At 40.1% G+C, this 17,093-nt stretch overlaps 1 protein-coding gene across 1 annotated transcript in view; it reads right to left on the reverse strand.

Moving 5' to 3' along the window:
• Positions 1–17,093, reverse strand: part of LOC120524126 — a 160,835-nt gene that overhangs the window by 136,744 nt on the left and 6,998 nt on the right. Inside the window, 2 exon segments of the mRNA XM_039746003.1 lie at positions 6,855–7,088; positions 12,039–12,134. Of these exon segments, the coding sequence (XP_039601937.1) occupies positions 6,855–7,088; positions 12,039–12,134 (330 nt within the window).

Genomic DNA, 17,093 nt, shown 5'->3' on the forward strand with positions numbered 1-17,093 from the left:
GCACAAGGAGCAGTAGGAGCAAATAAGGTAGTAAAGTTTTATTTATTTATTTGTTTATTTTAGATTAAACAGTCCTTAGCGGTCCAGAGGCAGAACAGTTAAGGGCTACAGCGTATTGGTTCATTAATACGGGTCTACAAACAGTGCGAGTGAAGAGCTTATAAGTAAGAAGAGAGCAAAGTTAGGAGAAGAGACAGAGAAAAGTAAAGTTAACCTCATAGAAAGGCAAATAGCAGGCAGCTGAGAGGGAGAACAGGACTGGAGCTTAAGGGGAAAAGGTGTAAAATATCTGTAGCAGATCTTAGTGTTACCATTTAAGTTAAGGAGCAGCTGAAAGAAGAAGAAATTTAATTTTAAGAAAAGAAAAAAATAGTTAATGCAGCTTAGTAATCCCAAGTCAAATTTTAATAATGAGGCCAGTGCAATGCAAGTCCTGTTGGATGTTGGACTTTTTAGATGATGGTTTGGAAGAGCCAGTTGTCTATGAGGGCTACATCTGCAAGAGATGCCAGCTGATCCAGCACCTCGAGCTCAGGGTCGCTGAACTGGATGAGGAGTTGGCTGACCTGCGTTGTAATAGAGAATTGGCGGACTTGGCCCAGGTGTCCTTTAGAGAGATAGTGTGCACCCCTAAGGTGGCGCGGGAGGAGATTCCAGACCAGACAGGTAGGAATAGGTGGGTATAGGTTTATGGGGCACTGGGACTCCTTTTGGAACAGATGGGACCTGTTCCGCCGTGATGGGTTACATCTGAACTGGAGGGCACCAATGTATTGGGAGGCGTATGTGTAGGGTAGTCGAGGATTGTTTAAACTAGGGAAATGGGGGGGGGGGCAGGGAGTTTAGGACAGGCCAGATTTAGATCTATACATGGAAGAACAAACAATGGTGTAGAAATAAAAATGCATAGTAATGTAAATTTTAAGCAAACACGTAAAGGTAGAAGGATTAACACATTAAAAGTAGCTTGCCTTAATGCTAGAATTATCAAAAATAAGGTAAGTGAGTTGGAGTTGTATGTAGCAGAGCATAATTATGATATTATAGCAATAACAGAAACCTGGCTAAATAACAAAGATGGGGATGAGTGTAACAGAGGGATACACATTATTAGGAAGGATAGACAGAACAGAAAAGGAGGTGGGGTTGCTGTTTATGCCAAACAGGGTTTAAATGTAAGTCATCTTCAGTTGGATGATGAGCCCCATCTTAGTGAGGACATGTGGCTTCGCCTGGAAAATATTAGGGAAAGAGGTCTTATTTAGGAGTGTGTTATAGACCACCCAATTCAGACAGTAATTTCAACACACATCTGTTTAGTAATGTCAAAAAGGCAAGTTTACAGGGGGATATTATAGTCAATTTATTGACTGCAAAATTAATGGAAGGAATTATTAAGGATAAGATTGAGCAACACATGGCAAGGACAGGAGTTATTCTGAACAGTCAGCATGGGCTCAGAAGAGGGAGGTCGTGTTTTAGTAACATGTTGGAATTCTATGAGGAGGCAACAAAAGGATACAATCAAAGTGGAGCTTATGATATTATTGATCTGGACTTTCAGAAAGCATTTGATAAGGTGCCACATGAGAGGGTGGGCATCAAATTAAAAGAAGTGGCAGTTCAGGGTGATGTTTTTAGATGGGTGCAGAATTGGCTCAGACACAGGAAGCAGAAGGTGATGGTGTGGGGAACCTCATCAGAACTGGCCGATGTTAAGAGTGGTGTTCCACAGGGGTCAGTGCTAGGGCCGCTACTATTTTTAATATATATAAATGATTTAGATAGGAATATAAGTAACAAGCTGGTTAAGTTTGCAGATGATACTAAGATAGGTGGATTAGCAGATAATTTGGAATCCGTTATATCATTACAGAAGGACTTGGATAGCATACAGGCTTGGGCAGATTTGTGGCAGATGAAATTTAGTGTCAGTAAATGTAAAGAATTACACATAGGAAGTAAAAATATTAGGTTTGAATACACAATGGGCGGTCGGAAAATCGAGAGTACACCTTATGAGAAGGATTTAGGAGTCATAGTGGACTCCAAGCTATCAACTTCCCAACAGTGTTCAGAAGCCATTAAGAAGGCTAACAGAATGTCAGGTTATATAGCGCCTTGATGTGTGGAGTACAAGTCACAGGAGGTTCTGCTCAACCTTTATAATGCACTGGTGAGGCCTCATCTTGAGTACTGTGTGCAGTTTTGGTCTCCAGGCTACAAAAAGGACACAGCAGCACTAGAAAAGGTCCAGAGAAGAGCGACTAGGCTGATTCAGGGCTACAGGGGTTAAATTATGAGGAAAGATTAAAAGAGCTGAGCCTTTACAGTTTAAGCAAAAGAAGATTAAGAGGTGACATGAGTGAAGTGTTTAAAATTATGAAGGGAATTAGTACAGTGGATCGAGACTTGTATTTTAAAATGAGTTCATCAAGAACACAGAGACACAGTTGGAAACTTGTTAAGGGTAAATTTCGCACAAACATTAGGAAGTTTTTCTTTAAACAAAGAATGATAGACACTTCGAATAAGCTACCAAGTAGTGTGGTAGACAGTAAGACGTTAGGGACTTTCAAAACTCGACTTGATGTTTTCTTGGAGGAAACAAGTGGATAGGTTTGGCAAGCTTTGTTGGGCTGCATGGCCTGTTCTCGTCTAGATTGTTCTAATGTTCTAATGTTCTAACACTTTCCCAATGTCTTCAATATTTTTCATTCACACTGTAAAGCCTACTTTCCCCCAAAACACGCATGAAGTAACTCCTATGTCCTTATTGTCACAGCAACTGCCCACCGATAACCTCCTTTGTTTCGATTACATCTCGCCTGAAGAAGGGGCCTGAGTTGCCATGAAAGCCTGCATATTATAATCTTTTTAGTTAGCCAATAAAAGGTGTCATTTCACTTGACTTCTCACTACATCCATAATGGCCAACACGGTACAACACCCTCGTACTACACCTTTGTTTTGTAACTGTGTCAGTTAGCAGCTGAACCTCCATTGACCCATCCCTCGTTCAGCCAGCCGTTTGCCACTCCTGACTCTTACACTCTCTGTGTAACACCACCAGCTCAAATTCTCTAACTTACAGCACAAGTCTGCTTTGAAAATTTATATGGCAAAGAGTTGAGCAGAGATATGTTAGCAATGATATATCTGTATTTGAAATGCATACAGTTCATGTGTGCTCCATGCTACAACAATCTGTGTAAATGTACAACAAAACAAGAAATGTTACGTCTTGTAGACACAAAGCAAATGTATGTCTTTATTATATCAAATATAACTGCTTGAATGTGAGTTTTAATTTTTGACAATCGCACTTCTGTGACATCAACCATTAAACAATTTGTCTTTTTTGAGCTTAATTTTACAAGAACCATACATTTACACAGACTGTTACAGACTCAGATCAAATGCACGTTTTTTTACATCAGATATGTCCGTTTGAAAATGAAACACGTTATCACACATATGAATGCAAACATCTTATTTTGTACCGACTGATATTTGGACTTCACAGTCTTTACACATTCACAGCGACATGTCATCTAAGCGATTTCTTTACATTTGTTTTTATTTTTGAATAAAAGCCAAATTGTTTTGTGACTGTGAAGTTCAAATATTTTCAAAATAAGATGTGGAATGTGAAGATACTCTCCAAAGTCCTAGCTAGAAGGATGGAGAAAGTGCTGCCTTCAGTAATATCAGAAGACCAAACTGGATATATTGAAGGCCGACACTTAGCTTCCAATCTCCGACGCCTGTTTAATGTAATATAATCACCCACAAAGTAAAACATCCCAGAGATATTATTATCATTAGATACAGAAAAAGCATTTGACATGATTGAATGGAACTACCTCTTCACTACATTGGAGAAATTTAGGTTTGGCCCAAACATTTGTGCATGGATCAAACTACTGTATACCAGTCCAGAATGTTCAGTTTGTATTAACAACATGAATTCAGACTCCTTTAAACTACAGTGTGGTACCAGACAAGGATGCCCCCTGTCACCACTGCTCTTTGCAGTCACCATTGAGCCACTGGCAGTTCACTGTCAAAACGCTTATGAGATAAAGGGGATTATCAGAGATGGACTTGAACCAAATATTTCTCTGCAGATGATATGGTACTGTACATATATAAGATCAACAGAATACTGTGCCTGCAGTCCTAACAGCACTTACAGAATTTCAAAAGATTTCTGGTCTCAGAATTAATTTGACTAAAAGTGTGCTCTTTCCAGTGAATTCTCAAGCACACAATATTAGATTGGACACCTTCCCTTTTATCATCGCAGATCAGATTAAATACCGAGGGGTTAACATCACAAGTAAACATAAAGCTCTTTATCAACAAAATGTTGCTGTCTGCATGGAAAGAATTAAGGAAGACTTGCACAGATAGTCAACCCTTCATCTCACTTTATCTAGAAGAATTAACGTTGTTAAGATGAATATCCTCCCTAAAATTCTCTTTTTATTTCATAACATTCCAATATACTTCAATAAATTATTTTTTTAGAAATTAGACTCCAGCCTCACTAGGTCACATGTTTTGGGCCTGCATCATATTAACATCATTTTGAACCAAAATCTTTAAATGCCTTTCAGACAGCCTTGGTGTCCCAATCCCTCCTAACCCACTAACGGCTGTGTTTGGTGGGCTCACAGAGGGGCTTAAAGTAAAGGACAAACAAATTGTAATGGCCTTTACTTCACTATTAGCACGTAGACTTATCCTGCTCAACTGGAAGACTCCTAACTCTCCCATTTTAAGTCAGTAGGTAACTGATGTTATATATTATTTGAAATTGGAAAAAAGTTAAATTCTCACTTAGAGGGTCTTTATAAAACTTGTTCAAAACCTGGCAGGATCTCATCAATAACATTTTAGAATAAGCATTTAAATTGAGGAAGTGGATTCTGTCTCCTCTTTTTTATTTATTTATTAATTTTTACTATTATTAAAGTTTTATTTGGTTGGCCTAGCTCTCTTTGTCATGGGTGGAGGTTGATTTGTTTCTAACTTCATTTTGTTAAACTTGACTTGCTAATATGGAATGCTACTGGATTTTAATAAAATCAATAAATTTAAAAACAAATAAAAGATATGGAATATTAAATAAACACTTTCACAAAAGGTATGACGAAACAAGTGTGCTTTTATTAAGGAATAAAACTGAATAAAAAGAATCATTTAAATGACATGTTGCTGAATGTGTACAGTCTTGGAAGTCCAAATAGCGTTTCCATATCAAGACGTCTTCATGCATGAGTGTGTGTTTGTGTGTGTTTCACATTCATTCAGTCATACCTGAAATAATAAACACACTTCTGTTGAGTTACTGTCTGTGTAGGTTTCTTGATTGCAAAATTTAATAAAAATTAACAATTTAGGTCTGCGTGTCGGTAAATGTCACAGAAGTGCGATTGGCGGTTATCAGCAGGAAATTTGTTGAGGTGGTAAGGCCATTCGAATTTCCTCACGTGTGTTGGGAAAAATAAGGTGATCAAGGGAAACAAGTTTAGTGGGGATTCCTGTGTTAATGGATCGTTTCTTGCTGTACCACCTCAGCTCAGGAAAAGTTACTTTGGGAAATTCTTCAAGGTGGCCACTTCCAAAAAGAAAGAGGACTCGATACCCAAGTGAGACGATCTTCTCTCTGGTCTTAGATAGTTTGTGTTTGTTACATTCACCGTAAACTTTGTGTTTTGTTTTGCTCTTTATTTCTTTCCTTTTCATGCTGCTTATTTAACTATTGGTTGGTATCTATCACCATGGCAATATCCCAGAAATTGTCACAATTGACTATACTGTACAAAGGTCTTCAATATTGCAGTATGCTTATGACGTCTGTTTTATTCCTTCCAGTTTCTTATACGTGCCCCAGATGGAGACAGGGTTCACATCAAGGATGACACAACAGAGAAAGAGACAGAAGACAAACCAGTAAACTACGTTATGTGTCAACACCACATGTGATGGGCAGTCAACTGGGATTGAAATGTGGAGATCACCTCTCATTCATTTATTGGTTATTAATGACAGAGTATTTCAGTGTAGAGAGACATAAGAGATCGACTTGACTTTCAATAAGCTGTTCATGCAGGACACCATAAGAGCAGAGTAATCAGACTGTAGATAAGGGGACTGAGGGGACAGCGGCCAGGTGGGCAAAGAACTGACTTGACAAAGAGAGCAAGACATTGGGCTTTTCAGAGTTCTGAGGTGAAATCAATTCAATTAAATGTAAACAAATATACATGAAGTAAGAGAGCTCCTCAGTATAATTACACAATGGAAGGTCTGCACTAGAAAGTGTAACTTGTGATGAAGACTTGTGGCTCTTTGTGTACTCATCACCATCCTCAGCTAGTAGAGATTAGAGAAGGCTAGTGAGAAGCTGAGTTATATAGTGTCCATGATGTGTGAAGTATAAATCAAAAAGAGAATCTCCATCACATGAAGAACACACTTGTGAGTCCAGTTCAGGAATATTGTGTGCAGTGCTGGTCTCCATATTAGAGGAATGAACAAACAGCATAAGAGAAAGACGAGGGAAGAGAGACTGGACTGTGGGGTTTGAAGGATTTGAATCTTATGAGTTTTAGAACAGAAATATTAGGAGGTGATATGACAGAGATGTTTAAAAAGCAGAGACTCAGAGACTTTATACATTTTGACAATATTAGAGGAATATGAAAAGACATTTTGTGTTGGTTTGAATGGCCTATCCTTGTCATGTTGTAAAAACTCCTCAGATCTTTTGAATTTCTTTTTAAATGTTCTCAGGTCCCACACACCCCAATCTGATTAGGTTTCCTCTGAGGAGCTTCCCTCACCTGCATGAAGTGGATGTGATCCTTGTTGTCCAAAAGCTCCTTCAGCTCAGTGTCTCTCTTCTTCAGCTCCTCAATCTCCTTCTCTAGTTGTTCCATGACTCCTTCAGCTTTCTCTATTTCTCTCTTCTCTTGTTCTCTCATCCTCTCAAACATGTTCTTCTGAGCTTCTTCAATGCAGTGGATCAGATCAGTGAAGCTTTTCTCATTTTCCTTTACCTCTCTTTCCACAGATATCTGATTGAATAAAGAAAGACATTGAATTGAGTCACATGATAAGAATTACCAGTCCTGAAACACTTTGTGGGCATTTTAATGTTGTAAAGGATAGTTTGGATTGGCTGGCATCCTGGTCAAGATGTTTGGTGGTACCTCACAGAAACAACAGACTAGAATAATGGGAGGGCAGTCAGAGAATTATTAGCCAGGACAACATGTTCATCTAGTATTCTGGGTGGCAAGGTGTCTGCAAGGGTGAATAGGATATGACATCTGAACAGTCAGCACTTTAGAGGTCCTTTAGAGATATTAGAAGGACCTAATGAGGGGACAGTTCCATTATCCTATGAGGACTCTAACACAGAAGGGATTCTCTCGTGTTTCTCTTATGTACTGGAAGTACCACTGGGTCTCTTAGTAAAAACAGTCTCTCCTGCCCAGCCAGGTGAAATGGACATGGAATTAGAGGAGAAGAGGTGAAGAAGAAGAAGAAGATGATGATGATGATGATATTTGGGTATTGTAAACAAATGCCTGTGTGATGGAAGGTAATTGTGTGAAAATTAGAGTCTTTAGGACCAGAAACGTGTGTGGGGTAGTTTTGTTCTGGTTTGGTTTGGTTCTGGTTTGATGCTCCCTGTTGGTGACAATATCTATACTAATAAAAGGCAAAGCCCTCACTCACTCACTCACTCATTCACTCACTCACTCACTCACTCACTGACTCACTCACTCACTCACTGACTCATCACTAATTCTCCAACTTCCCGTGTGGGTGGAAGGCTGACATTTGGCAGATTCATTCCTTACAGCTTCCTTACAAAAGTTGGGCAGGTTTTATATCGAAATTCTACGCGTAATGGTCATAACTGGAAGCTGTTTTTCTCCATTTACTGTAATGGAGATGAGCTTGAACGCCGTGGGGCGGAGTTTCATGTGACATCATCACGCCTTCACGTAATCACGCAGTACATAGAAAACCAGGAAGACCTCCAAAAAGCGCTGAAGAAAACATGCATTATATAATTGAGAAGGCAGCTAAACAATAAGAAGCGAAGCGAGTGACATATACAACCATATTCATGAGTTCTGCTACTGAAACAAAGCACGATGTAAACCTACACTTTAAATTAAGTTCATAGACAGGCTGCGCTGGCGCTTGTAATTTAGTGCCTGCCCATATAAGGCCGTCCGTCAGCGGCAATCCAATAGCAAACTCCACTAAATATTCACGGGTGAAGGACTGTGCTTATGGAGAGGAAGATGAGATGGTCAGGGTGGTGTTTGACACAAACTCAGCTTAAACTGCGAGAGAAGTTTTAAGTGCCAGGACTAAGGTAACATTAAATACAGCCATGGACATAGCACGAGATGGCACCAGCACAGCTGGGAACCTTCGATGCATGTACACCGAGCGGCTCACGTGAATTGACGCAGTGCACAGATAAAAGCAACAGTTCCAAAGAGCGCTGAACAAAACCGAATTACACAATTGAAAAGGCAGCAAAAATATGAAGCGCCTGATACATACAAGCATATTCATAAATCCAGCTACTGCGAAACAAAGCACACGTGGAAAAAGTCAATGTCCCGCTAAAGGAAGACAGTGTAAAAAAAACCCGCGCATGCAGTGTGTCAGGTCTCAGATAAAGAAGAAGACGAGCTGTTTATTGATGCAGTAAGAAACGAATCGATGAATGAAACCTGTCATCTTTACAACGATTGACAAACACGGAATGTAACTTGAACACAACACATCCTACAAATACGAACCTGATTGAAAGAAATAATGATAATCAAATCCTTGATGACAGCAACACTCAGTAACACTCACAAAACAAATACTGTATATTGACAGTCATGTTACGTTATTTTTAAAATGTTCCCTTTTCTTTTCTAGCTTTTTAACACACTACTTCTCCTGCTATATACGCTGGTATATATATATGTATATGTATATATATATCCCGATCTACATACTCGAATAATGGATACTTTATTCGCCATCAATGATTGTTTTGGTAAAGCCATACTCAGTGTATTCATTAGATGAACGGTAAAAAAGTAAGGGCGAGGGGAGGATGACTTATTGAGGCATGCAGGCTGTAGTGCGCGTCAACTCTATCTGAATTGCGCGATCACATTTAAAAATATATCTTTTCAAGTTCTATTTAGTCCATATGTGTCAAACTCAAGGGCCGGGCCACATCCGCCCGGCGTAATTATATCCGCCCGCAGATCATTTTATATACTGTATTATTGTTATTAATGGCCCGGTATATGAAGCGCTGGTAACACAATAAACTACAGATCCCATAATGCAGCGCTTCAGCTGCCTTGCCAACACTTACGCGTTAATCAAGTCTAGCTTATGATGCTGCAAGTTATTGCGAAGCTAGCTCACGCGATGCTGAAGAGAAAAGTTGATTCTGAAAATAGAGCCTTTAAAACCGATGGGAGGCTGAGTATATGTTTACTGAACCCGTGTGTCTCATTTGTGGAGCTAATGTGGCTGTAATTACAGAATTTAATCTAAGACGGCACTATGAGACAAAACATCAGGGTAACCTGAATGCAATGCAGAAGATACAGAAAGCAGAATAATTAAATAAGAATCTGACACTTCAGCGGACGTTTTACCCGTGCACAATCACAAAGTGATTTCAAGTGAAGCTGCTTTTATGGGAGACACAAATGCACCAGTGCACTTTCCCACTTTCCCTGTTGCCAAGTAATGTTAAACCAAGTCGTCACTACGGTGTTCCCAAATCGCACTTTGCTGATAAACTGAGCGCACTGAGTTTGCACGGCGCTTTGGTGACTTTGAAGAACAAAAAGTCCGTCTACATGCGGCTCGAACCTTGTGCATGTTTGGTAGCACATATCTGTGTGAGAAGCTCTTCTCAGTGATAAAGACTAACAAAACAGCACACAGGAGTCGCCTCACTGATGAGCACCTGCAATCCATCCTGAGAATCTCCACAACACAGAACCTCACACCAAACAGAAACGAACCTGTGGCCAAAAAGATGCCAGGCGTCCAGCTCTAAAATGACATATGAGCAAAGACAACTGGATGATTTGATTTGTTATTGCTGAAAGGAACACATTTTATTTATATTTCCAGGTTTTGTTATGCAGCATGTTCATATTTGAATTTGTATAATTTTGACAGGATATATTTTTATGGAGAGCAAAATCTTTTGGGATATTTAAAATCTAAGTTTATTTTTATATAAAATTACATAAGAGTAAAGAAATTTGAATGTTTGTTCTTTTAACGTTTACTTTATTTCTAACTTGTATAATTTAGACAGGATATATTTTTATGGAGAGCAAAATATTATAAGTTGTTTAAGGTTTGAGTTGATTTATTCACGAATAATATTCTTGTCTGTTTTACCATTCCTACCAAAGATATTTCTGTCGACTAAATAAAAATTCCTTCTATTTAAAATTTAAATAGAACTTGAACAAATACGATAGTTCATAATATCCACGCAGACTTGCACGTAAGAGCGGAGTCATCCGTTTTAACAAGCAGCGTATTGCACTGATACGAAATAGCTGTGTGTGTATATATGTAGATATGTATGTATATGTATATATATGTTTATATATGTGTGTGTGTATGTATGTATATATATATGTATTTGTGTGTATATATGTGTGTGTATGTATGTATGTGTGTATGTATATGTATATTGTGTATATATGTAGATATATATATATGTATGTATATATGTGTGTGTGTAAATATATATATGTATTTATATATATATATATATATATATGACAGCAACACTCATCACTCACAACAATGACAAAACAATTACATTGACAATCATGTTACGTTATTTTCAAAATGTTTCCTTTTCTTTTTCATTGCTTCTTTAACACACTACTTCTCCGGTGCGACGCGCGGGTATTTTGCTATCAAACATAAATGGAGATATTACACACAAGTGTGTTGTGGTTGGTAAGTGAATTATGATTTAATTTCACTTCATGAACTCTTGGATTATTTATGGTTCCTCTTATTTCCAATGTAAAACTCAGGTCTGAGTATTCATTTCTAGTTCACTTATTAACTTTTTTATTATTACTGATAGCCTTTGCTACTATGGCTTATATTTGAATGGCTCACCCAGGTGTTGTAGGGGGTGTTAGTGTGCGCTCCAAAGTGACATAGGACACAGCACTGGCTAGAGCAGTGACAGGTAGGTCACAGTCTGATGTAAGTGTAAGGTAAGCAGTACACACTGTCTAAGCTCATTGACCACAAAGCTGGAGATGTCCACCTGTTTTCAAGACCTTGTATTGTTAGGAGTTGACTCAGGTAATCCTGAGATACCAGGCAGGAATGAAAACCCTAAAGGTTAACATCCATACTAGTCTGCTGAAAGAGGGAAGTAGTGATAGTTGGGGATTCAAATATTAGGGGAGATGAGATGAAGGTTTGTTCCAGAGACTCATGCGGTGTGTTACCTTCCTGGCTGACAGCTGTCATTGTCATTGTTATCTACAGAGTGCCAGATCTGCCAGACAAACTTAAAAAATAAAGGTGAGGAGCAGAACTGACAAAGTGATCATCTCAAAAAGTCTATTTGTGCCTTGTGGCAGTCCAGGAAGACTGAGGGGATAAGAAGGTGCAACACATACCTGTAAGATTAACATGTATCTATTTTTTACTATCATTAATAAATAAAATACTAAGCAACACATGTTAAGAAAAGGAGTGTAAGTGAGCGGTCAGCATCGGTTTAGACGGGTGAGTTCATGTTTCACTAATTAGAAGAAATAACAAGAAGCACTGTTGACAGTGAAATACCATGGATGATAAAATAAAATGTCTTCTGTCCTTCTGCCTGCCCCTACACGTCATCACCAGTGAAGCTTTGCTGGCTTTTCTAGTTTTCATTTATTTCTCATTTCCATAATTTGAAGGGTCGTCTTAATTCAACTCACTTTTATCTGCTCCACCACATTTCTCATCTCCTTCATTTTCTTCTCTCTCTCCTTAAGTCTCCTCCTGATTTCTCTCCATGTTGCCCCCAACTGTTCCTGTTTGGACACACAAGAGGACACACATGGTCTTATCAACATTTACTTTCACATTTTGAGTTCTTGTTCTCTTTGTGAGTCCGGAAATTTTTACAACACATTTGTTTTGCATTTTGTGGCACAACTAACTTTTTTGTCTCACTTGCCTTCATATTGACACTCGAGGTGAGCCACAGATTTGACTCAATAAATATGAATAGCAACACAAGATTAAAAGAAAAGTTTAACTTACCAGTAAGAGTGAAGATGGAGTTTGAGCTTGAAGAGAGTGACAAATGAATAAAATAGTTTGAAGGCACACTGATGTAGAAGATATGGGATTTCAGAACCCAGGAGGACATGGACACGTAGTGGCAGCAATGGTAGGACCAACAACATCATCTGATAACCAAAGTTAGACTCGTGAGAACATTGTGATGTGTTTTGTCATTTTTCTGAGTCAGTTGAGATAAGTGAAGCCACTAAGACGTGTTTGTGATCAGTTCAGTAAGAAGGTAAATTTAATGGTCCACTCTGCACTATAAATTATATTTTTGTATTTTATGTTGTTTACCCCATGTGTTGTGTAGTGATGACTGATCTCATGTTTTCATGGAGAACAAAATCTTCAGAGACAATCACACAAAAGCGATCAGGTTTGGTTTGGCATGTGAGAGAATTCACAGAGTGGAGATCACTCTTATTCAATAGACTGTCATGATATTCACTCAATAGATTTAATACACGTGACTGTGATCTGAGATACCGAGCACCATATCATTAACATAAAGAAATTACTTTTTTCTTCTAAACCTTTACCTATTAAAATCTTTTAGCATTGACAGCTTCCAAAGGTGGATAGGCAGGAATTCAAATACAATCATAACAACATTGGTGTAATTTCCACCCCCCACCCTGTCTGCTTCCACATTGTAAACTGAAATAGTGAAAATGAATTTTATTAACACAAAGACTTCTCAATTACAGTATAGTAGCTGAATCCACATGTAGACATGGAGATGAAACCTAAATTTACATAATAAGGTCCACAAATATCCTCATCTAACTCTGTCAAGATCTTACTTTACATCAAAAAATACCAAAACATCTGGAAACTCAGATACAGCAGAATAAAATGTATTAAATTATGAAACTACCAAACAGTAAATCCAGCTCCGGAGGTCTCTGTACCACCTTCCAGCCAGGACACCAGAACTATGAAGAGATCTGCTCAGTTTATGGCTGAAGTTCATAAATTGTCAAAGGTCCACACAAATCACTTTTCACTTTCTATGTCTGTGGTTCAGACCTGCTGTTAGAATATTTATCATCAAATAACCCAAACACGTGTGCTGCACTAAATGATTCAAACATCCATTTTCTTAACCTGCTTATCCAGAGCAAGGTGGTGGGGTAGCTGGAGTCTGTCCCAGTAATAATCAGGCACAACGCAGGGACAACACCTGGACAGGGTGCCAGTCCATCACAGGACACACACGCACACACACACTGAAAGGCTAATTTAGCAACCCCAACCCACCTAACATGCATGTCTTTGGATTATGGGAGGAATCTGGCGCACTGAAAGAATACCGATGTGTATACAAGAAGAACATACAAACTTCATACACGGAGCACCTCGGAAATGAATCCCAATGAAAAAATGTAACATGCTAATAACATAAGGATAACAGAAGAAGTACTGCAGGTCTAAAAGTATATACAGACAAAGGACAACAATGAAAACACATATATTGTAACAAAAGGAGCTATATGGGCACCTGACCCGACACAGATGGACACAGAGGCACATTTAAAATAAATAAACTTTTATTTTTCTTCACCTGTAGGGCACATCTTCCCCGTAATCCCCACACGTACAAAATATACCAAATTAAACACACAACAAAGCATTCTTTTCTTCCTCCACCACTCCTTTCAGGCAACCTCGTCCTCCTCCTCCTGACTCTGGTTCCTGGAGTGGTGGCTGCTGGCCCCTTTTATAGTTCCCATGGAAGTGCTCCAGGTGCTTGATTGCCGAGTTCTGGCTGCACTTCCAGGTGTGGTGAATACGTTGCCCATATGGGCTGAGGAGTTCCAGCTGCGGCCCCCCCAGTGATGCCTGCGGGACCCAACAGTGCTGCACCCAACTCCAGTTCCTAAGGAGCCCTGCGTGAAACCAAGGCACCGCACCAGCCCAGGGATGTGGCCATCTAGCATCCAGGGGGAGGTATTGCACAGTCCATTGCTGCTCCCCCAAACATATAACAAAGGGGCATCTCGTCTTACAGAAGATGTACGTCTGAAGCAGAATTCCATTGCAGCGGCTTTATTTTTTCTCTTATTTCTTATTATCCCAAGATATCTTGTATTTACCTAACCAAAGTAGTTTCTACTACAGTATATAAACATGAGTAACAAGAAAGGGGGTCAGAAAGAAACGAAAAAGAAACCTAAAACTACACCCAAGTCTAGACAGGCATCAGGCCCAAGTGCCAGGTACGGCCTTCCAGAGACTGACATGGAACAATCAGATGAAAGCACAGACTTCCCAGGACTCCATTCCACTGCATCATCTCCAGTCAAGAGTGAAAATGGGAGCGAAGGTGCAAGTGATGCAGGTCACGATAGCTCGCTGATTCCCGAAGATCACTTGAAACTAAAGATGGCCTTGCAGTCCACGCATTCATCTACTCCTCGTGAGCCAGAAGCATCAGTTGTAACAGGGGTTGCCACTTTACCCGCGGTTACTGAAAGCCAATATCAGATACAGCCTCTTGTAACCTGCCAAACTGAAAGTGGATATTCAAGACAAATATCACATCTTCTTTTCCAAGGAGGAAGCAGAAAAGGAATTAAGAAAGCTGATCCTGAAGCCTTTTTGAAATACAATAGTGAGTCGCATCCTGTCATGGTATGGCAAGAACATATTACCTGCTTTCTGATCCGCTTGCAACAATACAGGTACCATAATTATACATCCTTTTCTCTTCTCAGCCACTTTTTGTTTATGTTTTAATTGCAATTAGATAGATAGATAGATAGATAGATAGATAGATAGATAGATAGATAGATAGATAGATACTTTATTAATCCCAAGGGGAAATCCATATAATCCAGCAGCAGTATACTGATACAAAGAAACAATAGTAAATTAAAGAGTAATAAAAATGCATGTGAAAACAGACAATAACTTTAAATGATGTTCGCATTTACTCCCCCGGGTGGAATTGAAGAGTCGCATATTGTGGGGGAGGAACAATCTCCTCAATCTGTCAGTGGAGCAGGACAGAGACAAAAGTCTGTCACTGAAGCTACTCCTCTGCCTGGAGATGATCCTGTTCAGTGGATGCAGTGGATTCTTCATGATTGACAGGAGTTTGCTTAGCGCCCGTCGCTCTGCCACAGATGTTAAACTGTCCAACTTTAATCCTACAATGGAGCCTGCCTTCTTAACAAGTTTGTCCAGGTGTGAGGCATCCTTCATCTTTATGCTGCCTCCCCAGCACACCACCGCGTAGAAGAGGGCACTCGCCACAACCGTCTGGTAGAACATCTACAGCATCTTACTGCAGAGGTTGAAGGACGCCAACCTTCTCAGAAAGTATAGTCGGCTCTGACCCTTCTTACACAGAGCATCAGTATTGGCAGTCCAGTCCAATTTGTCATCTAGCTGCACTCCCAGATATTTATAGGTCTGCACCCTCTGCACACAGTCACCTCTGATGATCACGGGGTCCATGAGGGGCCTGGGCCTCCTAAAATCCACCACCAGCCTCTTGCTGGTTTTAAGGTGTAAGTGGTTTGAGTCGCACCATTTAACAAAGTCTTTGATTAACTTTCTGTACTCCTCCTCCTGCCCACTCCTGATGCAGCCCACAATAGCAGTGTCATCAGCGAACTTTTGCACGTGGCAGGACTCAGAGTCATATTGGAAGTCCATGTATGTTGGCTGAACAGGACCAGAGAAAGTACAGTCCCCTGCGGCGCTCCTGTGTTGCTGACCACAATGTCAGACCTGCAGTTCCCAAAACGCACATACTGAGGTCTGTCTGTAAGATAGTCCACGATCCATACCACCAGATGTGAGTCTACTCCCATCTCAGTCAGCTTGTCTCTAAGGAGCAGAGGATGGATGGTGTTGAAGGCACTAGAGAAGTCCAAAAACATAATTCTTGCAGCACCACTGACTCTGTCCAAGTGGGAGAGGGATCGGTGTAGCATATAGATGATGGCATCCTCTGATCCCACCTTTTCCTGGTATGCGAACTGCAGAGGGTCGAGGGCATGGTGGACCTGTGGCCTCAGGTTGTGAAGCAGCAGCCGCTCCATGGTCTTCATCAGATGTGACATCAGAGCAACAGGCCGGAAGTCATTCAGCTCACTAGGACATGATATCTTTGGGACTGGGGTGATACAAGATGTTTTCCAAAGCCTTGGGACTCTCCCCTGTTCCAGGTTCAGGTTGAAGATGTGCTGTAGAGGACTCCCCAGTTCCAACGCACAGGCCTTCAGCAGTCGTGGCGATACACCATCTGGACCCGCTGCTTTGCTGGCACGAAGTCTTCTCAGCTCTCTGCTCACATGCGCTTCTGTAATTGTGGGTGGGGATGTCTCACCTATGCTGGTATCAGCAGAAGGATGGTTGGAGGATGCAGTACTCTGAGGTGAGAGTGGCTTAGGGTGATCAAACCTGTTAAAGAAGTTGTTCATTTGGTTTGCTCTCTCCACGTCTCTCTCGATGGTGGCACCCCGCTTCGAGCTGCAGCCAGTGATAATCTTCATACACGTATGTGTGGAAGAAATTAAAGTAGTTCTTTTATCTTTTTTAATATTCTAAAGGAGACTGTTTATCACCATACCCTTAGTTTATTGTTATTGTTATTATTGCATTAGGGTTTACTATGCTTATCCAAGACCACTCTTTAACACCATTCCCTGGGCTTACTGTCTTAATATTTCAAGACTGTTGATGATTAT

The sequence above is a fragment of the Polypterus senegalus genome, chromosome 2 (genome assembly GCF_016835505.1).
Source record: "Polypterus senegalus isolate Bchr_013 chromosome 2, ASM1683550v1, whole genome shotgun sequence".
Lineage (NCBI taxonomy): Eukaryota > Metazoa > Chordata > Cladistia > Polypteriformes > Polypteridae > Polypterus > Polypterus senegalus.